The sequence below is a fragment of the Pleurodeles waltl genome, chromosome 10, assembly GCF_031143425.1.
Source record: "Pleurodeles waltl isolate 20211129_DDA chromosome 10, aPleWal1.hap1.20221129, whole genome shotgun sequence".
Classification (NCBI taxonomy): Eukaryota; Metazoa; Chordata; class Amphibia; order Caudata; family Salamandridae; genus Pleurodeles; species Pleurodeles waltl.
The window spans coordinates 250,954,941-250,978,832 of record NC_090449.1 but is presented as its reverse complement, the minus strand read 5'-3'; the positions used below and the strand labels follow the sequence as shown (position 1 = coordinate 250,978,832).

The following is a 23,892-nucleotide window of genomic DNA, read 5'->3' as shown; positions in this document are numbered from 1 at the left end:
GGCGAAGGCCTTTGATCTTTTTGGGAATCAGAAAGTAGCGGGAATAACAACCACTGCCTACTTCTGATATCGGGACTCTTTCTATGGCTCCTCGCGGAGCAAAACCAGATGGTCCTCCATCAGCCATTCCTTTGTCGGAGGGCTAGAGGAAGGGAAAGACTGGAAGGGAAGTGAGAAGCCCTTCCGTATGATCTGCAGGACCCACTTGTCCGTTGTGATGGAAAGCCAGTGAGGGAGATGAAAATGAATCCTCCCTCCAACTGGACGGACGTGATCCTGCAGAACCACACTAGGAGGGCTTGGGCGCAGTGGAGGGGGGCTTTGTGGTGGCCGACCTCTGGCCAGACCCTCTGGATCTGATGGTACCACAACCACGTCCTTTTCGGGGATGTTGTGAAGCCTGAGGACGGTGGCTAAACTGTGGTTGGCGTGGTACCACGCCCCTTCCGAAGTCTCAAAAGGGGCGAAAGACAGACTGCTGTAATACTGGTGCTGAAAGACCCAAGGATCTGGCCGAGAATCCTTGAACCTCTCAAGCGCCGAGTCTGCCTTTTCGCCAAAAAGGCGGGAGCCATCAAAGGGCATGTCCATCAAGCTGGACTGGACATCCCCTGAGAAACCAGTTGAACGCAGCCAGGCGTGGCAACGTAGGGCCACTGGCGATGAAATCGCTCTGCCCAGCGAGTCGGTCGTGTCCAAACCACACCTGATCGTAAATTTGGCTGCAGCTCTCCCATCCTTGACAGCTTTGGTGAGAGTGTCCCGTACACCCTCTGGGACCTGGGGCAGCACCTGTGCCACCGTATCCCATAAAGTATGGGAATAACGGCCCAATAGGCATGAGGTGTTTACGGACCTCAATGCCAGGCTGGTGGAAGAAAACATCTTCTTCCGAAGCTGGTCCAGCCTCTTGGATTCCCTATCCGGGGGAGCGGAAGGGAAGGCACCACGGGAAGTAGAGGGTTGGACAACCAAGGTCTCAGGAGTGGTGTGTTGAGTCAGGAAACTAGGGTCGCTCGGAGCGGGTCTATGGCGGCGGCCGACCGTCCTATTCACAGGAGCCCCTGTGCTGGGTTTGGACCAAGTACCCAGAAGGACGTCTGTAAGAGCCTCATTGAAGGGCAACATCGGCTCTGATGTTGTCACCCCCGGTTGAAGCACTTCTGTCAGGATATTCGTCCTGACTGGCACCGTAGGCAAATCTAGGTCCAAGACCTCAGCTGCCCTACACACCACCATAGCAAATGAAGCACCCTCCTCCGTAGCCACATTAGGAGGAGAGAGCATACCAGTATCTGGAGACGTGTCCAGTCCACTGGCCTCCCCTAGATCCTCATACCAGTCCTGTTGCAGGCCACATTCTAAAGGGTCCTCAGACCCCTCCCATTCCTCTCCTGAGTCTGGCTGATCTAAATAATGCTCAGACAATGATCTGGGCCGAACTGGCTCCGTTGAAGTCAGAGTCGACGTCGTACGACGTCGCTCCGGCTCCAGATCATCCGGAATAGGGATGGGGCTATCACCGGTGGGCGCCGGTGGCGGAATCGTCGGCGTCGGAACCGGCGCCGAAGGAGGTTGACTGTGTGAGACCGGCGCCGGTCCGGATCCGATATCGGATCCTGGGGTCCCCAACGGTGCCGAGGCCAAAGCTGCCGGCGTCGAATTCGAAGGGGCCCCTGCTGACCCCACAGGGCCCAAAGACCCCTCCACGGGTCCACGGCCTCGTAAAATTATTTCATTTGAGAGGGGGTCGATTCGGTCCCCGGAAAGAGGGGAAGAAGCGGAGTCGGCCCTGGTGATGGCTCCGCAGAACCGAGCTCGGAACGTTGACGTTCCACAGACGCCTCGTCGGCTGACGGGCGCGGCGAAGACGAAGTCCGCTTGGACTTCATCTTCTTCTCGTGCCTCTTACCTTCAGATGACCTTGAATGCGAGGAAGAGGACTTGGGGGTCTGGGAGTAGTGCTGCGACCTCCTCCTACTGCGGGACCGTGACCTCCGCGGAGTCGCGCCGACCGAGGACGAATGCCGGGCCACAAGAAGCTTGAGGGATCTCTCCATCAAGGCCTTCGGAGCCATGGCCCGACAATCGGAGCACGAGGTGGAATCGTGGTCCTTCTCCAGGCACCAAAGACAAACATGGTGCGGGTCCGTCACCGACATGGTGCGATGACACACACCACACGGCTTGAATCCTGTCTTTCTCGAAGACATGACTTCAAACAGTCAAAAAAGCCTCGACAAACTGTAGAAGAAGGGTAGCTCTTTCTGGAACTGTGCTGTAACCGGTGCGGAAGGAAAAGAACTGACTTACGCGTGCCGAGACGGCGTCTATATAGACAACCTTGACGTCATAGACGGCTCCAATGACGCTGACGACGCACGCGGAGCTGGTCAACGCACGCGGATCCGAACGACGACGGCACGCGCAGGGTACTGCTCAGAAAAAACTCCGGATTCGAAGCTGACGCCAGGGAATTCTAAGGTAAGGAAGCTGCAGCTAGAAGCCTCTATCAGATTATAGAATGTTAGTGCACTAGTCATTCATTAGAACTCAGCAGTGAAGCTACAGTTAAACAGGGGAATCAACTGACAGGCTTGCTGTTGAAAGTTCAAGTTTCACTCAGCACGTTAAACTTGTTTTGTGACATGGGTGAGAAAGATATTTGAAAAGTTATAGAAAAGGTGTCCTCATTATAGCTTTCTAGAGCACTAATCATAATTTCCGTGGCATCTGTAACCTTTCATTTTTTTTATTTACAGCTTTCTCCTCCATATGAAATTATTTCAATTCTGCTACTCCTATTTGAGGCATGCCTCACATTTCTAATGAATACAGAGTGTTAGCATTCCAACTGTTCAGTAGAATTTAGTAGTGAAACTGCAATGATACACTGAAGAATCAAGTGACAGACTGCTGCTGCTGTTGAAAATACATGTTTTACTATGCATTTCAGACTTTTTCTCAAATGGCTGAGGAAGATATCGGTTGATTTATACTAAGTATGTCCTCTTCTAGCTTCTGGGGCGTTTACCATAATTTCTGCAAGAAAGGGATAATAGAAAACTTTTCTCTTCCTTGAATGGGTTGTCTAATTCCAATCGAAGATCATCATTTTTCACAAGGGGAAATCACCTTAGAATTTACCACAATTTCTAAAATTAGTATGGCATTATGGCCAAATTATTTATATTGCGAGTAAAATCTGATATCACACTTCCATATGTTTCTTTGTATGAGCTACAAACTAGGCATTCACTACAATGTTTTTGAATATGACAAAAATGGCAAAGCCTCATCGCCAAAAAAAAATCACACATTTATCCTCCTGGTAAAAGTCTTCCTAAATAGTCCCATGTAAAAAGGAGCATCTAACAAACAATCTTGCTACTTTCTCCCAATGCTAAGGACCTGATTCACAATAGCAATATTATTCAAGGGGGAGAACACTCAAAGTTAGATACTGACTGAGGGGAGTGAAGCCCTCTACCTTACCCAGGGCTCTCTCACTCCACCCAGCTCAGTAACTTCCTGGAGTGCCGTTCTTCCTTGGGTAATATTGTTTTATTTTAAAAGACGTAAAAATCCATATCATAAGTGGAGGTATGGCAGACTATGGATCTTTCTTTCCCATGCTTGATGAGTGACACTGGTACAAAAGCTGTAGTTTCATCTGCCTTAACAACTAGGCCCACTTCTCTTTGCAATCTTAGAAAACGCTGATTCACCAAAGCTTAACAAGTCAGCAAACCTTATGACAGAGGATGGTGTATGCAGCAAGAGCTATAATCATTTCCCCATCAAAGGTCTCCTAGGCAGCTGATGCCATTATGGGAAATTCAAAGGGCGACTATGAGCTTCTTTGGAAATTTGTTCAAGCTTACCTGTCCAGTAGGGAATGAAAGCAAGACACAGCATTATCCCTCTGAGCTGCAAGCACCAGACAGGAACTGTCACTGAGCAAAGAGCACTGAAGAAAGATGGAGAGCATGAATGCATTTTCAGTAGTCAGTGACAACAATTAATAAATTTACCTATAAAAGCAGATCCTATGCATAGTTTATAGTTCCAGGTAAAAAGGTAAAAAATTACAGGATAGAATATATATAGCATATGTCACTAAATCTTAGAACATGGGTGATGGTCAACTATATTAACAGACAGATGGCGTTACTGTAAAAGACAGTGATTGCTATGCAATGGCAACTGGATTAGGTTTTGCTCTGTGTGCCTACAAGCCTGACTGGAAAACCTCAAAGAAGGTTCTGCTAAGTAATGTAGGGATGTCATCATCAGTCCACAAGGACCAGATACAATCCAGGTGTTCACACTAACTACTGGCATTTTAAATGAGCTTCATTTAGATAAAATGTATGTGAATGTACCCTAATGCTGATCTCCTGAAAATTTAGCATGAATCTGGCCCACCTGGATCGGATTGATTTATATAGTGATTGATCAAAGGAGCAAGAATTCAAAAAGTCCACACCACGAGTAACTTGGTTCTGATGGACAGTGTTTACTATCTTCTGGTTCTTTATCTTTGAAATAGCCTACTGACAGACCAAGACTAGAAGGAACATTTTAATACACTGCAATTGTGCTAGTGGCGCCATTTATGTCCTAAGTGCTGCACTGGCACCATGAGAGACAGAAATGACGAGATGACATTGAGTACAATGACGGAACCACAACCATGACCCTTCAAATATTCAAGCAGTTGGTTGCATGGCAGAATCTCATTAGCAAAAATATCGTCTGATTGAAATATTGTGTCCGATGTACAGTACACAATATTTCTATCATGATATTTTACTTTTGATATCTTGGTACTATGCTAACACTATATCCATCAGTGAAAACATTATTGGAGTTATGAAGCATTTTCATTTACAGGATACTATTTCCTCTGCATTTTCCATCCCCCCTGGCCCGAAGAATAGCTAGTTCATTTGGATGAATGAGCCTCAGATAAGAAAACAGGAGCTAACCTAACTGAATATACGCTTACCCCCCTCCAATTCTCCAGGAAGGCATAAGCCATGTCATCAGTCTCAATGTAATAATTTCTGCAACGGTGAGGGAAGTATGGATGCCTTAAAGTTTCCATTAAAGGCACCCCTCTCAAAAAGGCAGCAGAACATACAATAATTCTTGCAGGCTGAACTATTGTCTACCTCAAAGCACTTTGTGATGCATGACACTTTTCTAAGTGGCAAAGAGCTGTCTATCCATTCTGTAGTAGTCAGCCTGAAAACCCGTGCAGCCTTTGTTCTGAGGTAAAACAGATATCCATGACACCTTAAATTATAGCTTTGTGGTCAAAGTAACTTAGTCCTTGGAAAAGACAGTTTATGACAAATCAGTTAATAAGGTTTGTAACTCAATTACCTGTTTGTATGAAGTTATTTCTACTAGAAAAAACGGTTTTAATAGTAAGGATTTTGACATCACAACTAGGCAAGCGCTCACAAGCTAGAGCCACTAAGCACACGTTACTGCTGAGGTACCACTCCGCAGTAATGTAAGGTTTAACAGCAAATATTTTCACCAAATACTTCAATAATGAATCAGTTGGAGGAGCCATTTAAAGGCAAGAAAGGTTGAGGCACTGGCGGTGCCATTAAAGACACCAGAGGTGCAGGAGAAAAGACTGGAGATGACACATTCTGAGAAGTGTGACCACAGGCAGAGGGTAAGGTTAGCACTGGTGAGACTTCCCTGGGCAGTGAGTAGGTCTTGGAGTAGTCAGAGTTTGCCATCTGCAGAACCCTTCTCTAACATGTGTACCCATTCAGCAGACCGATGAAGTTATCTTCTTGGTGAGGGTCTCCTTGACACTGAAACAGTCTTCAACACTGACAGCTTTGTCCTCAATCTACTCCACCTCAATGGTGTCTGGGGGGTGCATGGGACCCCTTTTCATCCCTCCAGGGGGCTGCCTTTATAAGGCCCTGTGATGCTATTAATTGTGTTTGACCAATGACTTTGTGTTTCACCACTGCGCATATTAGTTGCTCAATGTTCACCAGTAGCACATTATGGGGGTTATTACAACTTTGGAGGAGGTGTTAATCCGTCCCAAAAGTGACGGTAAAGTGACAGATATACCACCAGCCGTATTACGAGTTCCATAGGATATAATGGACTCGTAATACGGCTGGCGGTATATCCGTCACTTTACCGTCACTTTTGGGACGGATTAACACCACCTCCAAAGTTGTAATAACCCCCTATATGTTTTGTTCAGTTTAGCTGCCTATTGGCTTTGACATGGCGTTAGCCATTACATTTTGTTCAGTTTAGCTGCCTATTGGCTTTGACATGGCATTAGCCATTACATTCTGTATTCAGTTTAGCTGCCTATTGGCTTTGACATGGCATTAGACATTACATTCTGTATTCAGTTTAGCTGCCTATTGGCTTTGACATGACATTAGATATTATATTTGATATTTAGGTTAGCTGCCTATGGGCTTTAACGTGGGGTTAGACATTGCAGTTGAGACATTGCAAATGAGCTGTGTTTTTCCAAGCTGTGTTTTCCCACAAGATGGACCAAGCTGTTTTCTTCACACCAGACCTTAGCTGATAAGAGCACGTAGATTTTGTGTTTACCTCGCAATCCAGTCTGAGAGCGAGTGAGCTCAGGAGAATTGGCCTCTCTCCAAGGTTCTTCGGCTATCACAGTGAGTTTGCTTTTAAGGATGACTCTGGGCTACAGAGAGGTAGATTGAATCTGCTTGACTTCAGACAGGAACTAGACGTCAGTTGCCTGTCTCCCGTTTGGGTAGAGAATCTCTTTCTCGCAGTTGACCGGAGTCATCAACTTGCAGACCCCAGAAAGATGAAGCTGAATATAGGCCCTACCGCCTTGCCCATATGGTGATGAATTTTGGCTTTTATGCTTTGCTTTGAAGTTATGCTATAATATAATCACCTATATTTGCTGTGTACATTGCAACTTAGAAGTACTTTGATATATTTTGCTTTCATTGCTGCGACTACTTTTGAAAGTGTGCTTCCAAGCTACTAATTTCGTCTCTCAGGAACCTCGTGGTGGAGAATTATAAAACAATAAATGTCTTCTTTAAACTCAGAAGTGCATTCCAGAGAGGTTCTGTAGGCTCGGTTATGAGATAAGAGGGAAAGCAGAACAGGCCCCCTAAAAGTGTGCCACTTTTCTGTGAAGCACTTTCAGTGTGCCTTCTAAAGATATGTTTGTCTCTGCCCACACGCCGGTAATAGGGTGCAGAGGCAAAGAGATTCCCTCTTTGCATGGGGCCACGCACCATGCAAATGAGGAAATGTCCTCTAATGAAACCACTGGTGCTACATGTGCACTAGCGCTATCGGTATTTCAGAAGGGGACCTGTAGGAAGTTGGCTCTGTATGTACTATTTCAAAGTAAGAAATAGCGTGCACAGAGTCCAAGGGTTCCCCTTAGAGGTATGATAGTGGCAAAAAGAGATAATTCTAATGCTCTATTTTGTGGTAGTGTGGTTGAGCAGTAGGCTTATCAGAGGGTAGTGTTAAGCATTTGTTGTACACACACAGGCAATAAATGAGGAACACACACTCAAAGACAATTCCAGACCAATAGGTTTTTGTATAGAAAAATATATTTTCTTAGTTTATTTTAGGAACCACAGGTTCAAGATTTACAATCAATACTTTAAATGAAAGGTACTTCACGTAGGTATCATAGGAACTTTGAATCAGCAAAATAGCATATACAGTTTTGGCAAAAATGGCAATAAGCTATTTTAAAACTAGACAGTGCAAATTTCAACAGTTCCTGGGAGAGGTAAGTATTTGTTAGTTTTGCAGGTAAGTAAACCACCTACAGGGTTCAAAGTTGGGTCCAAGGTAGCCCACCGTTGGGGGTTCAGGACAACCCCAAAGTTACCACACCAGCAGCTCAGGGCCAGTCAGGTGCAGAGGTCAAAGTGGTGCCCAAAACACATAGGCTTCAATGGAGAAGGGGGTGCCCCGGTTCCAGTCTGCCAGCAGGTAGGTACCCGCGACTTCGGAGGGCAGACCAGGGCTTTTTGTAGGGCAACGGGGGGGACACAAGTCAGCACAAAAAAGTACACCCTCAGCGGCACGGGGGCGTCCGGGTGCAGAGTGCAAACAGGCGTTGGGTTTGCAATGGAGTTCAATGGGAGACCTAGGGGTCTCTTCAGCGAAGCAGGCAGGCAAGGGGGGGCTCCTCGGGGTAGCCACCACCTGGGCAAGGGAGAGGGCCACCTGGGGGTCGCTTCTGCACTGGAGGTCGGATCCTTCAGGTCCTGGGGGCTGCGGGTGCAGTGTCTTTACCAGGCATCGGGTTCTTAGAAGCAGGCAGTCGCGGTCAGGGGGAGCCTCTGGATTCCCTCTGCAGGCGTCGCTGGGGGGATCGGGCGGGTCAACTCTGGCTACTCACAGGGTCGCAGTCGCCAGGGAGTCCTCCCTGTAGTGTTGTTTCTCCGCAGGTCGAGCCGGGGGCGTCGGGTGCAGAGTGGAAAGTCTCACGCTTCCGGCGGGAAACGTGCAGTCCTTTAAAGTTTGTTTCTCTGTTGCAAAGTTGTTTCTTCTTTGGAGCAGAGCCGCTGTCCTCGGGAGTTCTTGGTCCTTTTAGATGCAGGGTAGTCCTCTGAGGCTTCAGAGGTCGCTGGACCCTTGGGAGCGCGTAGCTGTTGCAGTTTTTCTTGAAGTGGGGAGACAGGCCGGTAGGGCTGGGGCCAAAGCAGTTGGTGTCTCCGTCTTCTCTGCAGGGCTTCAGGTCAGCAGTCCTTCTTCATCTTCAGGTTGCAGGAATCTATCTTGCTTGGTTCTGGGGGCCCCTAAATACTCAATTTAGGGGTGTGTTTAGGTCTGCGGGGTTAGTAGCCAATGGCTACTAGCCCTGAGGGTGGCTACACCCTCTTTGTGCCTCCTCCCTGAGGGGAGGGGGGCACATCCCTAATTCTATTGGGGGAATCCTCCATCTGCAAGATGGAGGATTTCTAAAAGTCAGAGTCACCTCAGCTCAGGACACCTTTGGGGTTGTCCTGACTGGCCAGTGACTCCTCCTTGTTTTTCTCATTATCTCCCCCGGCCTTGCCGCTAAAAGTGGGGCCGTGGCCGGAGGGGGCGGGCATCTCCACTAGCTGGAGTGCCCTCTGGTGCTGTAACAAGGCGGGTGAGCCTTTTAGGCTCACCGCCAGGTGTTACAGTTCCTGCAGGGGGAGGTGAGAAGCACCTCCACCCAGTACAGGCTTTGTTACTAGCCACAGAGTGACAAAGGCACTCTCCCCATGTGGCCAGCAACATGTCTGGTGTGTGGCAGGCTGGCAAAACTAGTCAGCCCACACTGGAAGTCAGGTATGTTTTCAGGGGGCATCTCTAAGATGCCCTCTGGGGTGTACTTCACAATAAAATGTACACTGGTATCAGTGTGCATTTATTGTGCTGAGAAGTTTGATACCAAACTTCCCAGTTTTCAGTGTAGCCATTATGGTGCTGTGGAGTTCGTGTTTGACAGACTCCCAGACCATATACTCTTATGGCTACCCTGCACTTACGATGTCTAAGGTTTTGCTTAGACACTGTAGGGGCATAGTGCTCATGCACTTCTGCCCTCACCCTGTGGTATAGTGCACCCTGCCTTAGGGCTGTAAGGCCTGCTAGAGGGGTGACTTACCTATGCCATAGGCAGTGTGAGATTGGCATGGCACTCTGAGGGGAGTGCCATGTCGACTTAGTCATTTTCTCCCCACCAACACAAACAAGCTGGCAAGCAGTGTGTCTGTGCTGAGTGAGGGGTCTCCAGGGTGGCATAAGACATGCTGCAGCCCTTAGAGACCTTCCCTGGCATCAGGGCCCTTGGTACCAGGGGTACCAGTTACAAGGGACTTACCTGGATGCCAGAGTGTGCCAATGGTGGAAACAAAGGTACAGTTTTAGGGAAAAAACACTGGTGCTGGGGCCTGGTTAGCAGGCCTCAGCACACTTTCAAATCATAACTTGGCATCAGCAAAGGCAAAACGTCAGGGGGTAACCATGCCAAGGAGGCATTTCCTTACAGGACCCACAAGAGTCTGTGGCCCTTTCTGTAATACCAAAGTGCCCTGGGGGTGCGCAAACCCCTGTTGCACCCCCGGGGCATTTTGTGTAATATGGCCCCTGGAGGAGATCAAAACAAACCTCAAAAAGTTTACCATGATCCTGCCAGTAGGAGCTGGAAAATGGAACTGGTTCAAATACCACCTATAGGGCTTGATGAGATACTGGTGGTCTGGTGTGCACCCTTCCTTTAAAAAGGGCTTGTGAAAGAGCTTTCTAGGCAGCAGGTTATTTCTAGCCACTTTGTTCCAGTTTAAGAATAGGTTATGTTTTAAAGTAAGCAGCTGAAAATTAGGCAATATAGCATTTATTGGATTTTCTAAAATATTTATTTTCTGAGAAAAAATGGCTTTTGACTATTCAGTGTGTATGACTAACAAAGAAGATCTCCTGGAGGACAAAGGGAGATACAGCCTAGCACTGGCTGGGAATCCCCTGAGGAGACGCTTCACCAAATCCATCATCAACCTGTCTGGCTTTTCATCAAAGAGCAGGGAATGAGCCTTTTAATCCCTTGCTTTCCTGAGGAATAACTATGTCTGGAAAAACAGGACTTGTCTATGGGTAAAAGCCTTTTCCTAAGCTTTTTCTGAGCTGTTTCACTGAAGGCATCAGATGGCACTTCTGCTTCACGGATTGAAAGGAACAAGCCTACTCTACACTCTAGGAGATCCGTGTACCTTCTGGTGCATACCTGAACTATGAGCAACTAACTTCCTATAGTTAGTATCAAGCCTTCAAGTCATGCTGAGACATGCACCACCTTTATGTCTGCCATGACCAACACACAAGGGCCATAAACATGGGTCGTGTGTGTTGGTTTTAGATATCAACATTTTAACTTGCTCAAACGTCTGAACCCCAAAGGTCACTTAGGGCCTGATTTAGAGCTTGGCGGTAATACTGCCAACCCGTCACGCTGGTGGACTCAAAAACACCGTCAAGTCAATGGTGTTCCGCCCCTGTATTTAGATGTATTGCAGCTGAGATGCAGACCCCCACGACGGAGTGCTCTTTCTAGCCGTAGGGCTAGCGGATTCCTGTCGACTCTTTTAAGATGTTACAGTCCTGTAGGTGGTGTACTGGCAGCGGATTGCTGACAGAGGGATATCATTGCAGGAGCCATTAGGCATTGTACAATGGCAGTGGCTATCGCATGGAGGTAAGTGACACACACACTTTACCTTAACCATATATGTACACCTGCAAAACACACAATATACACACTATTATCCATTGCTATTCCACCACAACATCGACATGCAGAAAACACACATTGCCATACAACCAAGACACAACATTCACACACCATTGATACTACACACACATACAAAACAACCACAACAATCAACACAATGACGCATCCATCTGCACAAACACACACACAAAAGAACAACTGCACACATCACAACTATGACCACCACACAACACACACCTGAATGTTGCACGCACCAACACAACTCACAATCCAAACCGCACAACAGACATCAGACCCACATGCACATGGCACATATACAGCCACAACCACATTGCCTACTGCAACTCCCTCTACCTCGACCAGCCAATCGAATCTCACACACACATACACGTACTGACTCACATGAACAAATGGACTCACAACTTCACAGGCACAGAGTCACTTGCAATGTGCACACACAGACATGGTGACAAGTGTGATGCCATTGTTATTGTGATGCCAGCATTCATTTGGCAATGAATACTGACACCAAAATAACAACTGTGTACATGTGCAATATGTGGCTGTACCAGTGCATCCCCATCAATCACTGACACAAATGTGTTCCCGACATATGCATGTCAGAGGTATTATAAAAAAAATACCTGTGGGATGCATATTTCTGCAGAGGTCCTGAGTTCATCTGAGGTGCCCAAACAACGTAACTGCAGTATCCCTACTTTTCAGTCCAGCGACAGCAGGGTTGTGTGTCCTCCATGGTCCAGTGGCAGCAGCAATGGCAGGTGATGTCCAGTTGGGTCCAGTCCAAAATGGAAGCCGAAACGTGGAAAGGGGTAGATTATTTGCCCCTTCCTCCTCCAAACCGCCAACTCAGGTGTGGAGGTCAGCCAGCACAGTTGGCTTGGAAGTAAGGCACGTCCAAATCTGCTTGGCAGTAAAGGTGGCTGGAATCCCGCCATGAGCCCCTATTCCCAATGCTGTCATCGAGATGGCTGAGGATTCTTGGCGGCGGAGGCAGGACTCGGGCACTCTATCGCCTATGGTCCCGACAATATCTAAATGAAGTGGGCGGAACACCTAGTAGGCGGACGGGTTTTCTGTAAAAAAAAGTGACGGTGGGACTACTACCACCAAGATTTAAATCAGGACCTTAGCCATGATGAGAAAGCTTTAAAAAATCTACACAGAACAAAAAGAAGTGCCACATAAATATGATCTTATTTAACCCCTGGAACCTTAGGCACACTTTTAAGATTGTTCCAGGATCCCAAAACCTAGCCATAAGGGTTGGAGAAGGGCAGTCCAATTTATGTACTCAACCTGATCACATCTGATTAGCATCATACAACACCAGTGTGAACTCTGAAACATAAGTGGTGTCACCTGGCACCAAAATAGCATGTACAAATGTCCCCAGAGTCACTACTTGACAGTGAAGAACTTGTAGAGAGGCTAATAGCCACTGAAATTAAAACTCCATGTAATATGACAGCTGACGTTAAATTTAACAAACAGATTTCAGACTGTTACTATGCTTGCAGCAATAAGACATACCTTTTTACTTTTGACATCTAAAACCTGTGAAATTGTATGACTAATTCCTGCAGTGCATCCTTTGACACCTGCTGAAATTCTTAACTTATCAGCCAAATAAGGGAAACGCTAACTGTAGAAAAATGCCACTGTCGGCATAGTTACCCAAATTTTTGCCTTTTGTTGATGCCAGCTTTGATTGAAAGTGTGCTGGAAACCTGCTAACCAGACCCCAGCACCAGTGTTCTTTCCCTAAAATTGTACCTTGTCCTGGCACACAGTTGAGTCCCTTGTAAAAGGTACCCCTGGTACCAAGGGCCCTGTGACTAGGGAAGGTCTCTAAGGGCTGCAGCATGTATTATGCCACCCTGGGGACCCGCTCACTCAGCACATGCACACTGCCTCACAGCTTGTGTGTGCTAGTGGGGAGAAAAAGACTAAGTCAACATGGCACTCCCCTCAGGGTGGCATGCCCACAACCCACTGCCTGTGGCATAGGTAAGTCACCCCTCAGGCAGGCCTTACAGCCCTAAGGCAGGGTGCACTATGCCACAGGTGAGGGCATAGCTGCATGAGCACTATGTCCCTACAGTGTTTTAGTCAATTCCTAGACATTGTAAGTGCAGGGTGGTCATACTGAGTATATTGTCTGGGAGTTTGTCAAAAACAAACTCCACAGTTCCATAATGGCTACACTGAATACTGAGAAGTTTGGTATCAAACTTCCCAGCACAATAAACCCACACTGATGCCAGTGTGGGATGTATTGCAAAATGCACACAGAGGGCATCTTAGAGATGCCCCCTTCATGCCAGCCCAACTTGTAGTGTTAGGCTGACCGGTCTCTGCCAGCCTGCCACTCCCAGACAAGTTTCTGGCCACATGGGGTGAGAGCCTTTGTGCACTCTGTGACCAGAAACAAAGCCTGTCCTGGGTGGAGGTGCTTCACACCTCCCCCTGCAGTAACTGTAACACCTGGTGGTGAGCCTCAAAGGCTCAAGCCTGGTGTTACAGTGCCCCAGGGCACTCCAGCTGGTGAAGATGCCTGCCCCCCGGACACAGACCCCACTTTTGATGGCAAGTCAAGGGAAATAATGAGGAAAACAAGGAGGAGTTACCGCCCCAGCCAGGTCCACCCCTAAGGTGACCAGAGCTGAAGTGACCCCCTCCTTGGAAAATCCTCCATCTTGTTTTGGAGGATTTAGCCCAATAGGAATAGGGATGTGTCCCCCTCCCCAAAGGGAGGAGGCACAAGTAGGGTGTAGCCACCCTCAGGGACAGTAGCCATTAGCTACTCCCCTCCAGCTCTAACACACCCCTAAATTTTGTATTTAGGGGCGACCCTGAACCCAGGAAATCAGATTCCTGATGCACTACAAAGAAGAAGGACTGCCTAGCTGAAAAACCCAGCAGAAAAGAAGGAAGACGACAACTGCTTTGGCCCCAGCCCTACCGGCCTGTCTCCAACTTCAGAGAACATGCACCAGCGACGTATCCTGCGGGCCCAACGACCTCTGTCAACTCTGAGGACTGCCCTGCAACTACAAAGGATCAAGAACTCCTGTCGACATTGCTTTTGCTTTCCTGTTTGCGCCTTGTTTCTTGCCTGTTTTGTGCCGCCTTGTGTGCCCCCCTGCCCTCCAGCGCCTCGGCCGGCTCCCCCGAGCCGTCTCCCTTCCACGCCGCTGCGTCCCTGCGGCCCACCCCCCTCAAATCCCCATTAGTTCCCGCCTCCCGCCTCCCAGCTGCTCCTCCCTCCCACCTCCCCTTCTTAATGGCGGGTGCTGTGCGACGCAGGTGAGTGACCTTTGACCCTTGTTGGCCACTGGTACACTCCCCACGTGCACAGCGTCCCTCAGCTGTCCCGTGTCTCCCCTCCCCGCCCTCGCTGCTTCCCAACTGCTCAAGGCTATCCCTGGTGTCTTAATGGCGTGCCAGAGGCAAGCCCGTCTGCGCCCGGACCGCGCCCAGCACCACCCCCACTGGTCCGCGGGCCCTCCACACCCCCAGACGCCGCTACACTACCAGCAACCTCAACGCCCTCAACCCTGGCTGCACCGCAACTTGCTTCCAGTCCTCTCCGGGGAGCACCCACGGACACTTCTCCAGCCACACCTGCAGATTCACCTGTGACAGAGCCACCAAACCGCCAAAGACCAGAACCAACATCCTCCACTGCATACTCCTCAACACCCGCTCCGCACGCAAGCACGCCATCGAGCTTTGGGACTTGCTCGACACCGCCGCCCCGGACGTAGCCTTCCCGACCGAGACCTGGTGGAACAACTCCTCAGCGCCCGACATCGCCATTGCCATACCGGATGGCTACAAAATTACCTGCAGGGACCGCGCCAACGGAATCAGAGTAGGCATAGCCATCGCCCACAAATCCACCCTCAAAGTCTACACCCACACGGACAACACCCTCAAGACCGCCGAACACCTGCACTTCCGAATCCACACCGACCCCAACACCACCCTCAGAGGGACGCTCGTTTACAGACCCCCCGGACCAAGGGCACCCTTCAGTGACTCCATCGCTGACCTCGCAAGCACCCATGCACTCGCCTCCACAGACTACATCCTCCTCGGGGACCTAAACTTCCACCTCGAGAACAACAACGACGTCAACTCCACCACCCTGATCGACAACCTCGCCAAACTCGGCCTCAGACAACTCGTCACCGCACCCACCCACATCGCCGGACACACGCTTGACCCCATCTTCTCCACAAGCGCCCACGTCGCCTTCAACCACACCACCGAACTCTACTGGACCGACCACCACTGCATTCACTTCACCTTTAAGAAACCTACTAAGCACCACCGCACCCAACAACCACCCCGCCGCTGCTGGAGCAAAGTCTCTGAAGATCAGCTGACCAGCACCCTTGCCCAGAACCCACCATACGACCCCACCGACCCAGACACCGCCGCCCACAACCTCAGACAGTGGATCAACGACTGCGCCATCTCCCTCGCACCACTCAAGAGGACCACCAACAACCAGCCCAGCAAGAAAGCCACCTGGTTCACCGCCGAGCTCCAAACCTCCAAGCGCGACTGCCAGAAACTAAAGAAAAAATGGCTTCATGATCGCACACCCAACAGCCACGCAGCCCACAAGGACGCCACCCGCAGACATCACCAACTCATCAAACTAGCCAAGAGATCCTCCTTCAAAGACCGCCTGGATAAAAACGCACACAACAGCAAAGAGCTTTTCAACATCGTGAAAGAACTCTCCAACCCCAGCGGCAACGTCAACGACATCCCTCCATCACAAGAACTCTGCAACTCACTGGCCACCTTCTTCCACCTGAAGATCACCGACATCCACAACAGCTTCAACACCTCGATCACCCCGACCACGCCAGACCCCACACCCGGTAACACCACCTGCACCAACCGCCTGACCTCCTGGACCAACGTCAACGACGACGAGACACACAAGACCATGAACTCCATCCACTCAGGATCACCGTCAGACCCATGCCCGCACCACGTATACAACAAAGCTGACGCAGTCATCGCACCCCAACTATGGAAGGTCATCAACATCTCCTTCAAGACAGCGACATTCCCGGAAAGCAGGAAACACGCCGAAATCAACGCCCTCCTCAAGAAGCCAAAGGCGGACCCCAAGGACCTCAGGAACTTCCGACCCATCTCCCTACTCCCGTTCCCGGCGAAGGTCATCGAGAAAATCGGCAACACACAGCTGACCAGCTACCTCGAAGACAGCGACACCCTGGAGCCCTCCCAGTCCGGTTTCAGACGAAACCACAGCACCGAGACCGCCCTTCTCGCCGCCACAGACGACATCAGATGCCAAATGGACAACGGCGAAACATCAGCCCTCATCCTCCTGGACCTGTCAGCCGCCTTCGACACGGTCTGCCACCGCACTCTAAAAACACGCCTCCATGAAACCGGAATACAAGAAAAAGCCCTCGACTGGATCACCTCCTTCCTCTCCGGCAGAACCCAGAGAGTCCGCCTCCCTCCCTTCCGTTCCAAAGCCACCAACATCATCTGCGGTGTACCCCTGGGCTCATCCCTCAGCCCAACGCTGTTCAATATCTACATGGCCCCCCTCGCACAAGTGGCCCACCAACACGACCTCAACATCATCTCCTACGCCGACACCCAACTCATCCTTTCCCTCACCAAGGACCCGCTCACCACCAAAACAAACCTTCGCGGGGGAATGAAGGCCATTGCCGAATGGATGAGAAGCAGCCATCTGAAACTGAACTCAGACAAGAAGGAGGTCCTCATCCTCGGACCCACCCCCTCTGCATGGGACGACTCGTGGTGGCCAACCTCACTAGGAACCCCACCGACCCAGACCAACCATGCACGTAACCTGGGATATGTCCTCGACTCCTCCCTCTCCATGTCAAAACAGGTCAACGCAGTCTCCTCCTCCTGCTACAACACCCTTCGCATGCTCCGAAGGATCTACAAGTGGATCCCGACAGAAACATGAAGAACGGTGACTCAGGCCCTCGTCAGCAACAGGCTAGACTATGGCAACGCACTCAACACAGGTATCCCAGCCAAAAACCTGCAACGCCTCCAACGCATCCAGAACGCCTCCACCCGGCTGATCCTCAACGTACCCCCCCGCAGCCACATCTTCCACCACCTGAGAGACCTTCACTGGCTCCCAGTAGACAAGAGGATCACATTCAAGATCCTCACCCACGCACACAAGGCACTGCACGACACCGGACCAGCCTACCTGAACAACAGACTCAGCTTCTACACCCCCACCCGTCAGCTCCGCTCCGGAAACCTCGCCCTCGCCGTCGTTCCCCGCATCCAACGAAAGACCTCTGGCAGCAGATCTTTCTCCTACCTCGCTGCCACGACCTGGAACACCCTCCCGACCAACCTACGGCAGACCCAAGACCTACTCACCTTCAGAAGACTCCTCAAGACCTGGCTCTTCAATCAGTAGCAGCACCCGCCCCCCCCCTCCCCTCAGCACCTTGAAACCCTCACGGGTATGTAGAGCGCTTTATAAATACTTTGATTGATTGATTGATTGACCTGTCCAACCAAAGAAAGAAGAAACCATCTTTAAAGGGACTCTCACCTCACTCCAGAAGCGTGAGTCCCCAACACTCTGCACCCAACACCCCTGGCCCGTGTCCAGAGAAACAAACGATCCAGAGAGGATCCCCAGCCGATTCAGACGACGTGTCCACCCTGGGCTAAACTCTCTGCACCCCCAAGACGACGCCTGCAGAGTGATTCCTGAGGTCCCCCCTGACTGTGACTGCCGGGACGAAGATATCTGACGCCTGGAGAAGCACTGCACCCGCAGGCCCCTGGCCTGTGAGAAACCGACCTCCGGTGCAGCAGTGACCAGCAGGCGGCCCTCACCCTTTCCCAGACGGTGGCTGGCCCGAGAAGCCCCCCTGTGCCCTACCTGTAACGTTTGAGAGACCCCCTGGTCCCTCCATTGAATCCTATTGAAACCCGACGCCCTGTTTGCCCACTGCACCCGGCCGCCCTGTGCCGCTGAGGGTGTGCTTTGTGTGCCTACTTGGGCCCCCCACAGTGCTCTACTAAACTTCCCTGGTCTGCCCCCGAGGGTGTGGGTACTTACCTGCCAGCAGACTGGAACCGGAGGACCCCCTGTCTCCATAGACACCCATGTTATTTTGGCTCCTCTTTGACCTCTGCACCTGACCGGCCCTGTGTTGCTGGGTGTTTGGGGTTGACTTGAACCCCCAACGGTGGGCTACCTATGCCCTGGAGACTGAACTTGTAAGTGCTTTACTTACCGTATTAACCAAACTGTACCTACCTCCCCCATGAACTGTCGTAATTAGCATAGTGTCCACTTTTAAAATAGCTTATTGTCATTTTATGAAAAACTGTGTATATTACTGTTTTGGTTCTAAGTTCTAACTATACCTGTGCAAAATACCTTACATTTAATGTACTTACCTGCAATTTGAATATTGTGGTTCTAAAATAAATTAAGAAAATAATATTTTTCTAAATAAAAACCTATTGGCCTGGAGTTAAGTCATTGAGTGTGTGTTCACATTTGTTGCTTGTGAATGTACAATAAATGCTTAATACTACCCTCTGATAAGCCTAACTGCTCGACCACACTACCACAAATAGAGCATTAGTATTATCTATTATTGCCTCTGTCAAGCCTTTGGGGAACCCATGGACTCTGTGCACACTATCTCTCATTTTGAGATAGTATATACAGAGCCAGCTTCGTACACTAATGCATTGCCTTGCCGTGGAGTTTAGTAAGGTCCCTTCAAAATGAACTTGTGCAGGAAGTGGGAATGAAGGTAGCTATGATAGTGCTGGTATAATGTTGCCTAGCTTCTCAACTCCCAAGAAGTCAAACTGCCTACAGAATGGATGACTGCATAGAGGAGGTGTGGTGGATTGAGGTTCAATAATTTAACTTGGATCATACTAGGGCTTATGCCACTAATTGTGAATCACATTGTGGGCAAAGTTGTTTGGTAGAACTTGAAGAAAATAAGCTTTACACTTGGATGACCAAGATGCTTACATTTAGTAACAATAGTTTCCAACTCCCAAGGATGCTTTAATACTGAACTCCTTGACATGTGCCAGAACACGGTAGAAAGCTTTTCATCATCAATGAGGTATAATACGTGGTGCAGTTCAGCGTCAGCAATGAAGTCATGCAACCTTGATGGAAAAGTCCTAGAATAGCATACACACTGTTGGCTTCGGTATTCCATTCTTTCTTGTCCAATATACAGACTAAACATCGAAAAAATTAAGCCCAAGAAAAAACTATTTGCATGCATTGTCAAGAGGGAAGAGTAAGGGAGGAATCAGCATGCGCATCTGTATCTATGAGAAAATAACTTTTACTAAAGGCAAGTAACTGCCCTGCCTATGGGGACGAAAGGAAGAAGACCCTCTCTGACCATATTAATGCCTTCTACAAAAGCAGTATTGTCGCCGATGGACGGAATGTTGAACATTGTCAAACACTCACCCCCAGTCACAGATCTGGGTTTAATCCATCGTTCTTTTGCTCACCATGCCACCCCAGTTTGGACCCAGCCATATGCAAATCAGTCTTGACCCTGTTCCTCATGGGAACAGTCCAGCCCGAACTGCCAAGCCAGGTCCTCACTGGACCGGAAACAAGCATCCTGGGACCGGTTTCGGGGTTTCACCCCTCATCAGCCAGGCTAGCTTGAATCCAGTGGCATGGGAAGCACAGGACCCACGTCTGGGCATACCCTTCCCCACAACAAGTGATGGACGGAATGTTGAACATTGTCAAACACTCACCCCCAGTCACAGATCTGGGTTTAATCCATTGTTCTTTTGCTCACCATGCCACCCCAGTTTGGACCCAGCCATATGCAAATCAGTCTTGACCCTGTTCCTCATGGGAACAGTCCAGCCGGAACTGCCAAGCCAGGTCCTCACTGGACCGGAAACAAGCATCCTGGGACCGGTTTCGGGGTTTCACCCCTCATCAGCCAGGCTAGCTTGAATCCAGTGGCATGGGAAGCACGGGACCCACGTCTGGGCATACCCTTCCCACTTAGGGCGACAAAGCAAAAACAACAACAAGTGATGGACGGAATGTTGAACATTGTCAAACACTCACCCCCAGTCACAGATCTGGGTTTAATCCATCGTTCTTTTGCTCACCATGCCACCCCAGTTTGGACCCAGCCATATGCAAATCAGTCTTGACCCTGTTCCTCATGGGAACAGTCCAGCCCGAACTGCCAAGCCAGGTCCTCACTGGAACGGAAACAAGCATCCTGGGACCGGTTTCGGGGTTTCACCCCTCATCAGCCAGGCTAGCTTGAATCCAGTGGCATGGGAAACAAGCATCCTGGGACCGGTCAAGACTGATTTGCTTATGGCTGGGTCCAAACTGGGGTGGCATGGTAAGCAAAAGAACGATGGATTAAACCCAGATCTGTGACTGGGGGTGAGTGTTTGACAATGTTCAGCATTCCGTCCATCACTTGTTGTTTTTGCCTTGATATCTGTCTAGACTGTTTGAAGAGCATCATCCACATGTTCACCAAAAAGATTTTGTCAATCAAAGGGCAAATTAACTACCTATGATTGGACCTCTGTTCTAAATGTAGTAATGTGAAGCCAGCCACATCTTTCTCAATGCTGCACCTGCTGCTATCTATCTAAAGGCCATATTGGAGGAGGTAAAGGATGCAACTGTAAGAGCTGATGAAGTCCCCTTGCGTCCTTGCAGGATAGCTTTGATTTGTTGTCTACAATCAACAGGTAGTATATCAGGGAATGTAAATATGTCATGCCACATCTGTCAATCGTACCATGATAGTTTGGCATTTGGTTTAACTATCTGGACTACTGTAGCTGCAAACATATTTATTCTGTTACCAATTGTGTCAAGTCATTTCCCCCATTTTATCTGTTGGAATCAGACATGGTGTAACAGGGTTAAGTGAACTTCTCTGTGCTGCTGCTGAAAGGATAGAGTATGTTTTTACTCAGTTAATTAGACATGCAGTGGCGGGCGGAAAGGGGGGGGCATTTTCCTTCTCCAATCTGCAAACTTAACTGGTTCCAGTTGCCTGGTTTTTCATATTTGATAGCCCTTACTTCTATGTATAATCCAACACTGGAATAGTCTGTATTGACCATTTGGCAGTATCTTTGAAAAGAAAAAAGAAATGTTTTCTTCTTCACAGTTGACATAGGCAGGTTGAATTAATGGGCTGCTCCATCCATTAACATGTGGAAGGTGTACATATATTAAGGCGGAGAGCTTCTCAGTATGTGTTCTAGACCTATTTGCTCCAATGGGACATAATGATCCTAATCTGGAACCTGGATGTTTGGCTGTGAAGCATCAGAATCATGGTCAAGATGGCTGTCCCACATATCTTAATCATCTGCTTTGCTTCGAAATGCGTATCCTGCCCAACGTTTTTGACATGCTGTTGAGGTTGAGGGACCAGACTTTCTTGAGCTACAATTTTGGGAAGTGAACATCTTGTGGTTTTTGAGGTGTTACAGGTTATGGGTCAAATCTTCTGGCAGTGTTTGTGACGGAGTTGTTGGTGCTGTGGTGGATGCAGTCTGCTGTAAAAATCCTCCATCTTTTTTGTTGCGTGTAAAAAGCCAATAGACACCTGTACCATCTGTACACAAGATGAGTGTGGAAGGAATGATCTCTGTGGGCTGACTGTTAGAAATGGGATCTCTAGTTAGCAGAGGTATACGCTCTTGTCCAAATAGGGACCACAATCCTAGTCATGGTAAGTCAAACACAATCCAAATTATCGTGTGCCTACCCTCTGGTAGCTTGGCACTGAGCAATGTGTAAAGTATTTGTGCAATAAATCATAGAGTAACACAGTGAAAACACCACAAAAATACACCACACAGGTTTAGAAAAAATATATGCTATTTATCTGGTTAAATTAAAGTAAAAAAATGAAGATTCAATACGCACAAGTTGAAATATCACTTTTGCAGGTTTAGAAGAGTCTTAAATCTTAGAAATCAACAGTTTTCTCTTGATTACACAAAGTACTTGGTTTGCGTCAAAAATAACACGCACGGAGACCGCAGAGGAGGAGATGCGTGGGAAAATAGGGTGTACGTTGGATTTTCCGACGCAGCACAGACGATGCATTGTTTCTTTCCATGCTGCAAGGGGCTTTGCGTTATTTTTTGGCACACAGTCTTGGTTCCTTATCGCAATGCGAGAATCTTTTTGGCACCCAGGGATGATGCAGGGAAATCCTGGGTGTGCGGGAAGAAATCACAGGCCTTGCGTCGATTCAGCATGGCGATGCGTCAAATTTTCTGTCGAACGGCAGGCATTGCGTTGATTTTTCACTTGGGGAATCCTTTGAGTCATTCGGCTGTGCATCGATCCGGTAGGGCTGTGCGCCGAATTTTCTGGGTAAGGCAGGAGCAGCATCAAATCTTCACATGGGAAGTCGGGCTGCATTGTTCCCATTCGGCTGTGCAGTGATTTTCTTATCACAATGCAGGCTGTGCGTTGTTTCCGGCAGGCTGTGTGTCAATGTCTGGCACACAAGGAGTTTCCTGAAGAGATGAAGTCTTTTTGGCCCTGAGGCTTCAGGAAACAGGAGGCAAGCTCAATCCAAGCCATTGGAGAGCACTTCTCAGCGTAGTCAGTGGCAGCAGGGCAGCAGTCCTTCTCAGCAAAGCAGTCCAAATGAGTCCTTTGGGCAGCCAGGCAGTTCCTTTTGACAGGCTGCAGGTTCAGGTCCAGAAGAGTTTGAGTTGGTGGAGTCAGGGACCCAGTTTACATACCCAACAATGCCTTTGAAGTGGGGTAGACTTCAAAGAGTGGTTTTGAAGTGCACAAGTTCCTCTTTCAGTACAGGTCTGTCTGCCAGGGTCCCAGTAGGGGGTTTGTCAGTCCATTGTGTGAGGGCAGGCCACTAGCCTTTGAAATGTAATTGCCAGGCCCTCCACCCTTCCAGCCCAGGAAGACCCATTCAGTATGCAGATGAGTGCAGATGTGACTGCGTGTCCTGTGTTTGTGGTTGTCTGGGTGAAATGCACAAGGGAGCTGTCAACCAGCCCAGCCCAGACATTGATTGGAGACTGCCTGTAAGGCACAGAAGGATTTTAAGTGCAGAGGAATGCTCACTTTCTAAAGGTGGCATTTCTAAAATAGTAATATAAAATCCAACCACATCAATAAGCAGGATTTTCTATTACCATTCTGGCCATGCTAAATATGACCTGGTTACCCCTTTCAGATCAGAATCTATGACTCAAACAGTATATGAGGGTAGTCTTAATGCTATCCTATGAAAGGAGTAGGCCTCACAGTAGTGGAAAACTAATTTAGGAGTTTCCCACTACCAGGACATACAAAACATGTACATGTCCTGCCTTTTACCTACATAGCGTCCTGCCTTATGGGTTGCCTAGGGCCTACCTTAGGGGTGACTTATACGTGGAAAAAGGGGAGTTTAGGCCTTGACAAGTACTTTTAAATGCCAAGTCTAAGTGGCAGTGAAACTGCACACACAGGCCTTGCAATGGCAGGCCAG

At 48.9% G+C, this 23,892-nt stretch overlaps 1 protein-coding gene across 1 annotated transcript in view; it reads right to left on the bottom strand.

Moving 5' to 3' along the window:
- The window catches only part of DNAAF8 (dynein axonemal assembly factor 8), an 882,921-nt gene that overhangs the window by 97,369 nt on the left and 761,660 nt on the right, over positions 1-23,892 (bottom strand). Inside the window, exon 29 of the mRNA XM_069210337.1 lies at positions 3,885-3,970. Coding sequence (XP_069066438.1) covers positions 3,885-3,970 — 86 coding nt within the window. The remainder of the gene's footprint in view (positions 1-3,884; positions 3,971-23,892) is intronic.